Source organism: Python bivittatus, unplaced genomic scaffold (genome assembly GCF_059951505.1).
Source record: "Python bivittatus isolate LINGU-HERP-01145 unplaced genomic scaffold, Pbiv_v1 ctg000980_np1212, whole genome shotgun sequence".
NCBI classification, from domain to species: domain Eukaryota; kingdom Metazoa; phylum Chordata; class Lepidosauria; order Squamata; family Pythonidae; genus Python; species Python bivittatus.
Window position 1 is genome coordinate 20,654,609 of NW_028277125.1, and position 16,008 is coordinate 20,670,616.

At 42.1% G+C, this 16,008-nt stretch overlaps 2 protein-coding genes across 3 annotated transcripts in view; one reads left to right on the plus strand and one right to left on the minus strand.

The window, feature by feature from the left end:
* GFM1 (G elongation factor mitochondrial 1) overlaps window positions 1-16,008 on the minus strand; it is a 51,733-nt gene that overhangs the window by 9,559 nt on the left and 26,166 nt on the right. The window contains exons 12-13 of the mRNA XM_007432918.4: window positions 13,430-13,564; window positions 12,163-12,245 (exon numbers count right to left, since the gene is read on the minus strand). Coding sequence (XP_007432980.1) covers window positions 12,163-12,245; window positions 13,430-13,564 — 218 coding nt within the window. The remainder of the gene's footprint in view (window positions 1-12,162; window positions 12,246-13,429; window positions 13,565-16,008) is intronic.
* LXN (latexin) lies at window positions 52-14,032 on the plus strand. Of its 2 annotated transcripts, XM_088132134.1 has the most exons (6): window positions 55-701; window positions 1,508-1,570; window positions 3,928-4,105; window positions 7,996-8,132; window positions 9,880-9,942; window positions 11,897-14,032. In XM_088132134.1, exons 1-6 carry the CDS (start codon window positions 141-143, stop codon window positions 11,984-11,986), a joined length of 1,092 nt encoding a protein of 363 aa, XP_087988260.1. In that variant the 5' UTR covers window positions 55-140; the 3' UTR covers window positions 11,987-14,032. The 2 variants fall into 2 exon arrangements, with proteins under 2 accessions (XP_087988261.1, XP_087988260.1); XM_088132135.1 differs by lacking the exon at window positions 1,508-1,570 and having other exon boundaries at window positions 52-701.

Consider the following 16,008-nt stretch of genomic DNA (forward strand, 5'->3'; position numbering starts at 1 on the left):
TAACCCCAAAGCCGCCCAGCGAGTTCCCGGGGATGAGGCTGGACTTGCTCCGCCAGCCTAACGAAGCTGCGGCGCCGACAGGGAGGGAGGAAGCACCCGCCAGCTAAACCAAATTTAGTCCTAAACAAACATTCTTCGGAATGGGATGTGATTCTTTGCACTCTGGCTGCAATCCCTTTGGGGAGTATTTAGTGGCCAGTAAGAACCGATTAATCCCCAAAGCGTCTTGTTTCGCCTTCTGGAGTCGACACCGCCCAGTAGTTTTGGGGGGGAATTTCGACCCAAAGGCTCCGATGGTCTCCGAGCCGCGGCCTCCTTCCCAGCTGGGGCCGATTCCGGCTCCTGCACAGAAGCTGCGGTCAGAGCAGGCGCCTCCCTCCACCCCCGCAGAGATGCGGAGCCTTCGCGGCCCCGGAGCCTCCAGTTGGCTGCTCCGGCTGCTGCTTCCGGCTTCCCTCCTGCTCGCGGCCGCGGAGTGGCCCCTGCGCGCCTCTGCCGGCCCCGCCCAGGCGCAGCTCGGGCAGCCCTCTCCCACCTGCGGCGGCTCCGGCGAGCGACCCTCCCCGAGGGCCATGGAGATCCCGCCGGACCATTACCCGGCCAGCAGAGCCGCCAGCGTGGCGGTCAACTACCTCAGGTACCAGCGCGGCAGCCCGCACAGACTCTTCCAGATGGAGCGAGTCAGCCAAGCCAGTCTGGAGGTGAGCCCTGGCGGGGAGCGCGGGGGGGGGGGGGGCACCACTTACGGCAGAGTAACAGACCCGCCGAGAATGGGAGCAGACCTGAAAGCGGCGGCCTTGGAAGGAGGCGCGCCCCCACGCAGGCAAACCCCGGACCTTGGCCCGGAGGCTCTTCCCTCCCTGGTAAAAAAAAATCCCCCCCCCAAACTTCTCTCTCCCACGGTATGAATCAAGTTTGCAATGTAAGCGACTTCAACCCAGTACATCATTCCTTAATGGGATTTCACAAGCTATGGTCACTACAGCATTGCATTTCTCAGACATGCTAAAAGTGGAAAATATCAACGCAAAACACATTATTTTTTTAAAAGGTTGATTATTACAGCTGCTTGTGCTCTATAAATAACAACACTGATCTGGTCAAAATAGCATCTGTCCCCAAATTACTGAAAATTTTTCCTTATTGTATTGGGACTACAGTCTCCCAGCCCTGATCATACTAATTGGGGTTATGGGACTGGTAGTCCCAAAACACCAGAATGCAAGATGGAAAGGATGGAATGCGTGTACTGTATCTCTACCCTTGCAGTGTTGCACATCCATGAATTTTATAAACACAACAGAACTCTAAAGAATCACTTTATCACAGGTCACTTCGCTTTTCAGCAGGGGAACAACCACAGCTTAAGTTAAGGCTTTACACCTTTCCCTTGCTCGCTCATCTTCCTATTTCCTCTTTTTGGTAATGGAACCTGTCCAGATACAGAATAACAACCTCTACCAAAATACTCAAGATGAGCAATGTAATAATTCTCTTTTTATTTTAGGACATTCCAGATACAGGGCATAAATACCATCTTAAGTTTGAAGTGAAAGAAAGCATTCATAATGTAAGTTTTGGTTTCGTATTTTCTTAGAATAAGGTTGGTGACCTTTAGGGACTGACATACATGTAGAGGATTCCTGGAAGCCTTAATCTGCATGCGCGCGCCCCCCGCCCCCCACATACATATATAGTATAGGCAGCCCTGTCCCAAATCACTATTTTCAGACTACTATTTGGAATAAGGGAAGCTATTTTGAGAAAGGCGAAGATACAGAGGGAAAGCTGCTGGGGCATGTGTTTATGTATGCATGTTTCCTCAGCTTCCTCAGAATCATAGGGTTGGAAGGGACCTTGGAGGTCTTCTAGTCCAACCACTTGCCCAGTGCAGGAATCCTCCTCACTCATCACTGTCCTGTGTTTCCAAATAGCAATAATGATGTTAAAAAATTGCTAGCGAGAAAGAGAAAATTCAAAGTGCCTCCTCATCCAGCAAAACTAATTAAGGTTTTGCTGGAAAAGAGCTAATGCTTGCACAGGTTCTTTATTAGCACAAGGCAATTCCAAAAAGCCTATGTCTCAAACACAATGTTTTGAGAAGGAAAATACAGAAGAGACTTCCCACACACTTGTGGCAGGATGAAGGTGATGGAAATTCCCATTCCACCTCCCCTCCCCAGTCTCATGATAGAATGCACTAGGGATTTCTGTGAACTGCAGGCGTTCCTTGCACGGCTTGAACATGCAATATGGGCTTCCCCTTGCGTATTTCCTGTCTGAGATCTTTCCTGACATAGATTAGAATCCAACAGTTATGCAGCAGAATAGGTGAGATCTGTCACAGCAGATAAAGGGGTATAAGGGAACAGCACTGTGGGAGGAAAAGATGACAAAAACTCCTGTTACATGTCTGAAAGTCTGCTTGTTGATCCAAAACTACACCAAATCAAAGCAAGCTCTAAAGAAAAGTTCACAGTACATAGTAATGACTTTGTATCAATGGCCCATCCAGGACTTCAATCCTAAATACGTTTATAATTGTGGAGACTAAATATCTTATACCTTGTACAGCTGGGACAAGCATTTCCTCTCCTGCATAAAGCAACATTCAGCAAGAGATTATTACATGAAAGTTACGTTTGCTAAAAATCTGAATGTTTGTGGCTGATTCACTACATGATTACTTATTTGTAGGAACTAGCCACTTAGTTAACATGCTTAAATCCTCTTGTGTCAACACATCTTCATGGCAAGTAGTATCCATATTTCTACACAAAGATTTTTCGCTCTCCAAGTAAACCACTTACAATTAAGTTTTCAAAGGAAATAGTTGTGTTAGTCTATTGCAGCAAAGCCAAGCAAAAGTGAATTGGAATTCATGGAAACTTATGCAAAAGCAAATCACTTCGTCTCTGAAATACCTCCTGACTTTAGTATTCATTTTTAAGAACAAGATTCTTTTTTCTTAAAAGGAATTTTTCTTCAGTAACACAGCATACTAAACTATCATAATGAAATCTGTTTGAAGCCTGTCATTGTAATTTATTAATCATGTTTTATGGCTTAACATGATGTATGAACCCAGCAATTGTGGTTTATTATATAATGACAATTAAAACAAAATCATGACTTACTGTTCTTCCCAATCAAGATGTGAAAGCTTTAAGCTACTCCCACCTCCCCAAATTTCTATTCCCATCTGGTGGGGGAAGATCCCTAACACACATCTGATGCCAGCATATATATGGGCTACCTAAGAAGAGGACAAAGTGTACACTGACTCAAAAACAGTTTTAAATAAAGATGTAGAACCACTTTAAAAACTAGGACTTACTGTGATCATTTAGATCTTTAAAAAAAATATAGAGGCTTTAGCTCACATACAGATCAAGTTCTTGCCAATGAATTATCCTCCAATACAATGTGGAGGATAAATATAAAATTACTTCTACCTTTTCTACATAAATGGTGTTGGTGACATATCAGGGAGCAGAAATTAATCATAACAGAACAGAATCCACAACAGAAGATTATTGTAAAACTTTCAGCCGTTATGAAAGAAATTGACAAAAATGGAAGAAAGATAAATGAGTATGACATTTTCCTTGAATAGAGAACTTCCTACTATTATTCTGAGCATCTTTGAATGATCCAAGGAATAATTTTAGTAAGGGATATTTATGGATACCCTAAGTATGGACACTTAAAGTTGCCATGCTGGCTGGGGAATACTGGGAGTTGAGGTCCACACTTCTTAAAGTTGCCAAGGTTGAGAAACACTGCTCTAACATAAGATTTGATCTATCTTGTTCAGATGGCATCAGGTTTACTGTGAATTAAAATAAAGCCAAATGTTGTTTCTAATTGCACACTGCTAGCAAAACCTACAGAAGTTTTAAAGTTGTCCAACTGTTTCTGCAACAGGGCAGCACCATGAACTGCACAGCTGATGTTCTCTATTATCACAGTGACACACATGTCGCTCCTGAAGTACATTATACTATGGAAGGGGAGTTTGAGACACATTCAGAGGAACCAGACAGCACGTTCTACAACAGAATTCAGAATCTGCCAGAGCCATTAGAGACCCAAAATATACCAGGTAAACAAAATGTTGCCATTTAAAATGTTGCATTCTGAAGTTAAATTACATCTATGAATGTTTTCCTATTAAGCAATGACAGAGCACCCTAAACTTAAATTATTACAGTGTATCTTTCTACCTAAAAGCTGATACAGAGCTTTAGTGATTCTTCCCTACCTCTTAATGGACGGTTTCACATTTCTCTTTTCCAATATTTAAACTTCATAGTGCTGACCATATTCATATTCACTGGGATGTGTGGCCATCTCCTGCATGCCCGCGCACACACATTTCAAATATTTTTATGAGATCTTTGTGTATACTGATACATTCTCTTCTTTTTAAAAATCAATGTTCTGTTTTATTTCATTTCTGTCATTCACCACCTAAACTAGCTAGATGAGGATAAGATCTGGCTTTTCTTTGAACCAGAGTCAGATATGTTTTCATTAATTGGAGGCTGGGATCACATATCTTGGACCATAATTACATTCATGTATCAAACCTATGGTTAAAATGTGTCAGAATGGTATTAATTAATAATAGCTTGACTCCTATGTTGTAAACACTTCCAAGGATGAAGGTGTTTTTTTTTTCCAACTGAGTTTTTATATTCCATCTCCTGTGCTATCCAGGAGACTCTTAGCCCTATCCCAATATTTAGCTTCACCAAGGTGTTCATAATAGTGTGATGCTTGCTTCACTGTTTAGTTCCCCTTTCAGCAACCATTATTTGACATGCAAAGAAGTGCCAAGAGGAGTTAGTGAGCCAGGTATAACTCTTCTGCTGGCAAGCTCTGCTTTAAATTGGCTCCAAACGATTATTATTTTAACAATATAATATTAACACCTAGCTTATTCGGTCATTGGCTAGAGTCAATGCTTGGCATCTGCCTCTCCCCCATTCATATATGCAAAAAAACCCTATTTTTGTATATATTAATAGGGGAGGGATAGATGCACAAGAAACTGTAATGTACTAAGGCAAATATCAAACTATACAGGAATTATAGTATAGGAATTATCAGTATGCTGATGATACTCAACTATATATCTCCATCCATGGTGAGGTAAGTGATGCCATGACCACCCTCTCACAGTGCCTGGAGGCTGTGAGGGTCTGGATGGGGAACAACAGGCTCCAGCTGGACTGGCTGTGGGTTAATGGCTCCTCTGTATCTGGGACGTTGTCTTCATTGGTGCTGGATGGGATAGCACTGCCCCAGACAGACTCAGTACGTAATTTGGGGGTCCTCCTGGACTCACGGTTCCTGCTCAAAGAGCAGGTGGCAGCTGTGGCCAGGAGGGCTTTTGCACAACTCCGGGTTGTGCACCAGTTATGCCCTTTCCTGGATCGGGATGCCCTTTGAACAGTCACTCATGCCCTTGTTATCTCCCAGATAGACTACTGCAATGTGCTGTACATGGGGCTATCCTTGAAGAGTATCTGGAAGCATCAGCTGGTCCAAAATACAGCCGCGCGAGCTATTTTTGGGGTCCAAAGAAGGACCTATATAACACCATTGCTCCATGAGCTGCATTGGGTACCGGTTTGCTTCCAGGTCCAATTCAAGGTGTTGGTTATCACCTTTAAAGCCCTACATGGCATGGGGCCAGGTTACCTGAGGGACCGCCTCTCCCCCACGATTTCAACCTGTCCCACCCGATCACACAGAGAGGGCACGCTCCGGACCCGCTTGGCAAAAGAACTCCAACTAGTGGGGTCCAGAAGGCGGGCCTTCTCTGCTGTAACCCCCGCCCTTTGGAACATCTTGCCCCTGGAGGTGAGACAGACCCCCTCACTCCCAGCCTTTGGGAGGGACTTGAAGACTGGACTCTGCCATCTGGTCTGGGGTAGGGAGGGAGGTCATCAGATGTGGGGTTGGCTAGCCCCCTAGAGGCCTGGTGTTGCTACCATCAGCCTCCTGGATTTTTTCCTTTTATTTTTGTAAATGTGTCCTCTTATAAATTTTAATTGTATATTTATTTATTGTTTTAATATGTTGTGAGCCGCCCAGAGTCCCCCATTGGGGGGAGATGGGCGGGGACAAGTTAAATAAATAAATAAATAAATAAATACACACACACACACACACACACACACACACACACACACACTTTTATAGCACCTTAGATGAATCAGTTTATTGTGGCAGAAGATGGGACTGGGTCCCATTTCATCAAATACATGAAATGTTACCCTTCTTTAGCAGAAAATGATGTTAGTACTGAGGTCATGGAAAACTGAAATGCTATAAATAACCACAAATAGTGGCCATATCATAAGTGGCCACAGCTAACAATATTGATAGAAAAAATGGCAATATGCACATGATAACTTCATGATACAAACTTTCAAAATGTCCTTTCAAAACTGTGTCCTGACATATGCAAATGTAAGGTTTGCACTGTAAGGTTTGCACTGTGATATCATAATACTTCCTCCTCTTCCTAGGAGCCATAAATGAGTAAACAAATGATACATAAACAAATGTATTACTTGCATTTCTGACTTCAGTGCTTTTGTTTTTTTCTTACAAATGTATAATGGTAATGAATCAGGAGTCTTAAAAAGTGAATCCTGGTCTATGCATACTTATGTCATGGTAAATCTGTTACTTTAGCTTAAAATACCAGGTTTTTTTAAAAAATTATTATTCCAACAGATTAACATGGCTATACACAAGATTGCCTGGATCTGTCAAATGTTCATGTTTAACTTTTAATGGGGTAGCACTCCCCCAGAGTTGGTGTACTATCTGGGGGTCCTCCTCTAACAGCAGATGGCAGCTCTGACCAGAGGAGCTTTTGCAAGGATTTGTCTTGCATGCAAGTGGCATCTGTTTCTGGACTGGGGGGCTCTGCTCACAGTCACTCATACCTTAGTCCTTTCCCAATTGCATTACTGTACTGTGCACTGTGTGGAGCTGCCCTTGAAGAACACTTGGAAGCTTCATCTGGTTCAGAATGCAGCAGCACATGCAGTTTTGGGTGCTTCAGAGTTCATCTGTGCAACACCACTGCTGGGTGAGTTGCGCTGGCTTCCAGTATGTTTCCAGGTGCAATTCAAGGTGCTGGTTATCGCCTTTAAAGCCCTACATGGCACGGGGCCAGGTTTCTTGCCAGACCATTTGTCTTCTGAGGGTTTTTGCCTGTACCACCAGATCCAACAGAGTAGGCATGCTCCAAGTCCCTTCTACTAAACAGTATCATCTTACAGGATCTTCTCTGTCATGACACCTGCCCTATGGAACAGCCTCCCCCTTGAGATTTGGAGGGCCCTGACCCTCTTGGTCTTTCAGAAGGCTGCTAAGACCTGGCTTTTTCCTCAGGGATTAGGGCCAGGGTGGTGGGGGAGGTGTGTCCAATGTATCTGTGTTTGTTTTGTGAAATTGCTATTATGATGCCTTAGGATTTTTTTCTCTCTCTTGGATTTTTTAATTGTATTGTCTTTTTTAGTAAGGTGTTCACCACTCAGAGTTATATATTTAAGATGGGCAGCCATATAAATTTTCTAAATAAGTAAATCAAAATTATGATCACAGCATAGATGCAAAACAATAATCACATTTGGCTATAATACATGAATATAGGACATCTGTAGCTAGCAGAATTATAAGTTCCTCTGATATGGCTCCTAACAGTAACACATGTCCATATAGTTCTATCAAGTCCAGACTTAGCCCTTTCCTTTTCTCTAGTCATTTAAGCTATATCACTATCAGATCAAAGTCCAAGTTCCAGATGCACAAGAGAAAATGCATGTAGCATACCCAGATAAATTTTTACTGCACTGCTATAAAGCCTATGTTTCATGCTAAAGCAGGCACATTCAAAATATCGTGCCTAGGCCTTATTTCTCTCTCTCTCAAGATTTAGTTCAGTACAACTTTTGCTTATATTTCCAGATAATTTTGGATACATGCCAGCAGAAATGAAGCCTATTTTCAACTTAGCCTACGTTGCCTCTGGATATGTAGTATGGCAGAATTCGACAGAAAACACTTGGTACAATATGATTAAAATTCAGAGTGTCAAACAAGTGGTAAGTCTTAACCTACTTCAATTAGGGTTGTTTTTTTCCCAAAATACTATTTCCCACTTCCATGTAAAAGGCAATGTTATGATTGTTTGAAGAACGCCAGCCTTGCTATTTATGGCTCAAAAATTGCTAACTCATTTTCCCAGAACAAAAGTAATGCAGCTTTAAAGAACTATAGAGCCAAAGAACAGCAGAAGTCATGCTGTTTGGCACTCCCTTCTTGAGAAACCAGGGATTCACAAATTACAAGATCCACCAGCTCAGGAAAGACTAACAACATGCCAAAGATGGAAGGGAGCAAGGTGAAAAGGGTGAGACAGGTCCATTTTACAGGCTGGTTACAGAAACCTTGCAGACCAGTTCCAGGCCATAGGCCAGAATTTCCTCCCCCACTTAAAAAGAACATTTCTGAGTACTCTGCTGCATTTTACTTTTAATCTGTTTTGTTCTTTATAATAGGACTGTACAAATTTTCTGGACTGATGGCTGCACTTTTTTTTTTTTTTTTTACAATTTGGTAACAGGTTATTTGAGATTAGGGATAATACCAAAAGCAGCCATACTAGTAAATAGCTAATACTGGATGATTCCATCACATATTATCAATCTTTAAAAACATGAGACTATAGTATAGTACAGATTACTTCCTGCACTATGCTGTCTTTTTTAAAAGAATCCTTATTCTGTATTTCCCCCCAAACCATAAAGGATATGAGGTCACAAAAATCCAGTAAGCCTACATGGGGCTACCCTTGAAGAGTATTCGGAAGCTGCAGTTGGTACAGAATGTGGCAGCGCAGGCAGTTTTGGGTGCCTCTAGGACTGTGCATGTAACACTTCTGCTACGCGAACTGCATTGGGTGCCGGTTTGCTTCTAGCTCTAATTCAGGGTGTTGGTTATGACCTTTAAAGCCCTACATGGCATGGGCCCAGGTTACCTGAGGAACCATCTCATCCCAATTACATCGACCGTCCCACCCAGTCCGGCAGGAAGGGTATGTTATGGACCCCATCACCCAAAAAATTCCAACTGACAGAGTCTAGGAGGAGACCCTTTTCTGCTGTGGCTCCCACCCTCTGGAACATCTTGCCCCGAGGTGAGATTGGCCCCCACTCTGTTGGCCTTCCAAAAGGGCGTCAAGATGCGGCGCTGCCAACTTGCATGGGGACCTAACGGGTTTGCAGCACCGGGGGTGGTTGGCAGCTTTAGGGTGCTCTTTCTCCATTTTTAGTTTTAACCTTTTTAGTTTTAATTTTAACTTTTTGTAGTTAACTTATATATTTTTGCTAAGATTTTATAGTTTTTTTTACTTGTAATGCCACCCAGAGTCACTTATCCAGTGAGATGGTGGCACATATAAATTTGATGAATAGATAAATTAAATAAATAAATAAGTCAAAGAGCCACTCCCTAATGATTTAATATTACAAGAAAACAAGCAAAGAGTCATGTCTCAGCCCATGAAATTGTTTATATGTACAAGAGCATTTCCCATTATGAGAATATAATCATCTGGGTTTTTTAAAGGAGAAAAAATATCCAAACAGCAGTTGCTTGAGCCAGTAGAACTTGTTTAAACTTTGGGGCCTTGCCCTCAAGCTTATATGATTAAAAGAAAGGAAAACTACATCTCTTCTGATTATTCAATTCTCCAACATTTTACATTCTGTATTATCATATAGAATTAATTATCTGTGCTTGAATGAGGACTCTGCTTGCTGAACTGCTTTTCTCTTTTATGAATTTCAGAAAAGAAATGATGACTATCTTGAATTTTCCTATGTAGTTTTATTCCATGATATTGTCTCCCAGGTAAGTAACATTATTGTAAGAGTTTTTAAAAAAGGTCAGGCACAAAGGAAGTTAAGCATCTTATTTTCATATAAGAACACTGGAGTGGCTGTCCAGGCAACAGTCCAGGACACTAAACTGAATGCAGAAGAAATGGCTCCAAAGTAGGGAGCAATGATGTAGCCCTGTACTCCGAGTCTAAGTGCAGCCTGACCTGCTTCACGTGCAGCAAAACCTAAGAGCAAGATAGCCTGAAAAACTAGGTAACACTCTTGCTCAGGTTGAAAGCAGATTCCAGCACTTGTTTTCAGAATAGGAGTGGGACTTAATGCCATAATTCAGTGGAGGGCAGAAAAAAGCATGGAATATATTGACTTCTAAACAGTCTCTGTATTACTAAAACAAAGCACCACAATACCAGAGCTGTGAGTTCTATAGTAGCAAATCTAAATTTGAAAGAGAGCTTGTAAGTAATTGTTGGAAAGAGTAGAAGGAGATTCCCAAGTCCAGAGAACAGTCAAACTGAATATATTAAATTTAGTTTCAAAATTTATATTCATGTTATACAGGTCAAAGACTTCTTGGTAGGGAAAAGGAAGGATACATTTTTCAAACTAGCAGTTATAGTTGTTCTTTCATAACAGCATTTTGTACTGAAGCAAGTAGCAAATGATAACACTTTACAGACTGCTGGGAAAACCTCACCTGCTGATTTCTAAGTATCTACAGTAGTTCTTACTAAAGGGAATGGAAAGGGAATTATTATTTCCTTTGATCTGGATGCCCCCTTTCTTTTGCCCAGTTGGCAACCTTGGATATCCAATAATATTTTCCCTAAGAAAATAGGGAGCACAAGTTGACGACCAAAATTGAACCAAAGATGAACATTTTTTGTTTTCCTGAATTGAATCACCGAGACTAGAAATTTGGTATACCTTGTGCATCCTCTGGAACAGCCTACCCCCAAAGATAAGTGCAGTCTCTTCCCTGGTAGAATTCCAGAAGACTGCCAAGACCTGGCTGTTCTGGAGGGCCTTTGAGATGGAGGTGAATACTTGACTGCCTTCTGAGGGTGTAGCAACAGGATGTGGCTGGGTTATGTTTGTAATAATCCTGCTGGCTGGATATGCTTGTATATTTTTTCCAAGTGTTGCCATTTGGTCCCTAGTATTTTTCTTAAAAACTGAACTGTGGAATGTGTGCTGCTCAGAATTGTATGAATTGTAAGTGAGTATTCAATCACCCTGCTGGATATGGCCCAGTGGTCAAGCCTGTCAAAGTCATTTTGAAATGTGGCTTTGCTCTCTAAAATTTTAGCCACTCACTTGGTGCTAGTATCATCTGCAGGTGGAGCCCTTTTGTAAGATGTGAGTTGATTCCAAGGTTAGAGCAAAGTCTACCTCCTAAGCTTTTCCCAAAAGTTTCATAGCATTACAAGCTAATGCCAGCTAATGAACCCTCTTTCATGCAAATCTGCAGATATGGAAAGAATCAGTGATGGTACTGCACGTTGTTCAGAAAGGGCTGTGGGAACTGAAATGGCATAAGTACAAAGGAAAACAGTGGAGATACACACACATACACACACTCAAATGTTGTGATCCACAAAGGTCAACTTACTAGGGCTAGTTCCTCTCTATTTTGCACTCTGGACAGAACTACGGCAGCTCTACAAACGTTTTGTTGCACAATTCAGAAACGTAGAGCATATTTGCATTACAGATCTGAAAACCTAGCTTTGAAATAAACGTGCATCAGACAATATGATCCACATTCTGAATTGTCCTGATCTGTAGCTCAATAATCTTTATGAACCGGAAAAAGAGGTAGGAAAAGAGGAAAGAAATGGAGCATGGCATAAAGTGCCAAAAAGGAACAGAACCATGTTTTGGCACTATACCCAGAAATGAAATATACTTCCCAGATTTCCCTAAAATTCTGATATTTCTAATATTTGGTGTTTTTTTATTCACAGGAAATTATTCCTTGGCACATGCAAGTTCTATGGCATCCACAGCATGGAGTAAAAGTAACACAGAATAGTCAGCAGTCAAAGAGATTTTAATTAATTCTTACAGGTTATTAAACTAATTGATGAAAGCATCTACACTTAGCGAGAAAAAATACTATTTAGAGGTTTTAGAAACCCTTCCGATTCGGTATACGATCCAAGAACCTAAGCAAATATCCTCCAACCTTCGTTTGGTTAGTAAGCATTTAATTACTAGACTGAACACTTACGGTACAGGGGCCTCGATGCTCTCTCTGAATGCTACTTTAGGCTTTCCAGTCACACAAGGACAACCGTATTCTCTTTCCATTCGCTAGATACAAAGAACACAAAGGTTTTATTGATTTAAATGTGTTGCCAAATAGATATATCTTGGCTAAGCAGCCTTACTTAATGCTATTAAGCAATAGAATTCTAACAATGCTATCACTGGAACAAATGCAAGCTAAAATTGGGGAGAGGGAAGATACTTGGTTTTCTCCCTAAATAGAATATCTTATACAGAGGTACCTTGAGTTACGAATGCCCCTCCTTACGAATTTTTCGAGATACGACCAGCTCCGGCCCCAAAAATTTACCTCGACTTGCGAACTCTGCCTCGACTTACAAACCGGATCTGCGGCCATTTTCCCTGCTGCCACACGGTCGCGGCTTCCTGTGGGCGAGATCACGGTAGCAAGGAGACGTTCGGTGAGGCTTGTGGTGTGTTTTGTGGCGTTTGGAAGGTGTTTGGTGTGCTTGTCAGCATGGCTCCAAAGAAAATGCAGAGCAGGCTTGACAAGAATAAGGCTTTGAAGAAAAAAGTGACGATTGAACTTAAGAAGGACATTATAGAAAAGCACGATCGTGGTATTCGTGTGACTGATCTGGCCTTGGAGTACAAGATGGCGAAGTCGACCATCTTGACTATTTTCATGTTTTTGTGGTTTAAAAATAAAATGCATATGTTTCAGAACTGTTTAACCGTATGTATTTACATTGAACCTTATGGGGGAAATTTGCCTCGTGGTGCGACCAAATTCGGAGGGCGGATTAGCCGTATTTACATTGAACCTTATGGGGAAATTTGCCTCGTGGTGTGACCAAATTCGGAGGGCGGAACGGATTAACCGTATTTACATTGAACCTCATGGGAAAATTTACCTCGAGTTGCGACCAACTCGAGTTGCAACCAGAGTCACGGAACAGATTAAGTTCGTAACTAGAGGTACCACTGTACATGTAACAGATGCAGTCTTGCCTCCTAATATGTAAGTAGAATTTTTCTTTAGTAAAAATGCATTGGTCCAAATCCTCTAATTGTAAAAATGGAAACTCTGCTTCAGCTATTATGATACAAGAAACTGCTAGCAGGAGATGTTCATTAATACTGCATGATTTATTCGGTGAGATACGGAACCAGTAACTGTACTGGCTTCCAGCAGGCCAGATTAAAGAGATGCTTTTGCCAAGTGACAGCACAACAGCATAATTGTCAGTGTAAACTTTAATAATCACCTGAGCATAGATTTCCAGGTGTAGTTCTCCCATTCCTGAAACAACTGTCTCTTTGCTCTCAGTGTCAAAATGGACTCGGAAAGTGGGATCTTCTCTTACAAAACGGTTAATGCCTTTCGCAAACTTGTCATCATTCTAAAGGGAGAAAGAATATTATTTATTCAATTTATGGGGCTGCCTAATCGAAATGTCTCAAAGTACTATACAATGGATTAAAAACATGATTTCAAAAGTACCAGAACCAAAATACACTAACAACACTGCAATGAAAGTCAAATAACAACCATTCAGGTGGTTCACAAATTGCCCTGCTGAGAAAAGCCACATTGTTAATACTTTTCTGAAGGTCAGCGGGGTCAGGGCCAAACAGGCCTCAGGGGGAATGTTGTTCCAAATGTTAGGCGCAGCAGTAGAGAAGGCACACCTGAGGGGTCCCACAACATGACACTGGGTCAGCCATCTGAGGTATGCCAAGTCAATAAATAGGCATGGCAGGGATTCTAGGAATGCTGTTCGTTGTAGTAATGTAGAATAACAGAATGTTGAAACCCTGTACAAGTTTTCTCTCTGTCCCATATTATATTAAACAAAATCAAATTGGAATTATTTTGAGTTTCTTTCTCACTCTTCCCTGTTTCTCAGGACTGTGTAATCTTTTCTGCAACTATTCCATTAATGATTTTACCTATTCCTTCCTTATTATCAAGGTTAGCTTTACATTCCTTCACTCACTCTTTTGTAGATGGAACCTGGAGCATGCCCACCCTGACATATCTTATAGGACAGGCAGGCATAATTGAGGAAATGCAATCCTGTCACTACTCAAGCCTTGTTTCATAAAGAACTTGAATTGTACCTGGGAATCACTGATAACCATTGCAGCTTATGAAATAAAGGTGTCACATGACTGCACTGAAACAAGCCCCTAACTATTTGCACAGTCACATTCCAGTCCAGCTGTAATTTCTGAGTGACCTTCAAGGGCAGACTCACACAGAGCACATTGTAGTAATCCGAATAGAGGTGACTAAAGTATGAGTGACCACCAGAAGAGTATTTGGGTCAGAAGAGTGTCTTGCAGTTGGTATACAAGACAGATCTGTGCAAAAGCCCTCCCAGCCATGGCTACTGCTTGCTCTTCCACAGCCATGAATCCAGGATGAATCCCAAATTACGTAGCAGTTCTATCTGGGAAAGTGGAACTAAACATGGAAAATCCCCAGACATGATCAATCTCTGAATCCAAAGTCATCTGTTCTTGCTAGGGTGAACCTGAAAATGTACTTCTCCATCCAGACCCTAATAGCCTCCAGGCACTGTGACAGCACCTCAGAAACATCACTTGGTTAACCAGGAGTTGAGACACAGAAGTCAGTATTGTCAACAAACTGATGATAACTGACTCCATGCCATCAGATGATCTGCTTCTGTGGTCTCATATAGACGTTAAATAGAAAAAGGGAAAGCACTGGATCCTGAAGGAGCCTACAAGGCAGGGGACTTTGGTTTGACCTATGCTTCTCACCAGCACTGCCTGGAACTGGCCATAAAGAAAGGGAATCACTGCCTCCCACTCCCAACCATCACCAAACTAGATGGTGTTGAAAGCTATTGAGAGACGAAGAATTAGGATAACTGTACCATTCCTATCCCGGTCCTTCTTGAGGTCATCCACGAGCATGATCAGTGCTATCTCAATAGCATTTTCCATCCTCATTACTAAAAAAGGTCCTGATAATCCATTTCCTCCAGGGCTTTCTGAAGCTCAGGCCATCTACCTTCTCCACAACCTCCCCCATAAAGGGGAACTTGGAGACCAGATGGATATTGTTCCGTGTCATTTCTTAAAGAGGGGATGCACCACCATCTCTTTCAATGCGGGGAGTACTCCCCCTCACCCAAAGATGAATTCACCACCTTTTAGACCCAACCACATGTCATCTCCAGGGTGGCCTTGACCAGTCAGGAGGGATGTGGATCTAATGGAAAAGTCACTGGGCTAATAGCTCCAGGAACCCTCTCTATTTGAGACAGAATGAAATTTCCTTCAGATAAAAAAGCAAGACATCAATCACATCAACAGGACATGTCCAGCTGGAGTCCAATTTGGAGGTGCCTAATATAATCCAGGAACCCTTGAAATGTTCCTCTGCCTTCCTTCCCTAAGATTGTTTGGGTCACCCTAAACAGGGCTGCTGCAAAGCACTCTGCAGACATACAGTGGTACCTCGGGTCACAAACGCTTCTGTTCACGACCAATTCGGGTCACGAACAGCACTGTTCGCAAAATTTTGCTTCTGTTTGCGAACGCCGGATCGGGTGACGAACAGGATCTGCGGCCATTTTCCCTCCCGTGACACGTGGTCGTGGCTTCCTGTAGGGAGGGGGACTCTCCCTCCAAGCAATAACCGCCTCCCCACCCACCTTCCTGTCCTCCACACCAGAAGTTGCGTCGAGCAAGGTTAGCGTTCTCTCTCTTCGTACTGTACTGTGTGTCCTATTTTTGTGGTTTTAAAAAAAAAAATACATATGGTTCAGAACCAATTAACCGTAATTACATTGAACCTTATGGGAAAATT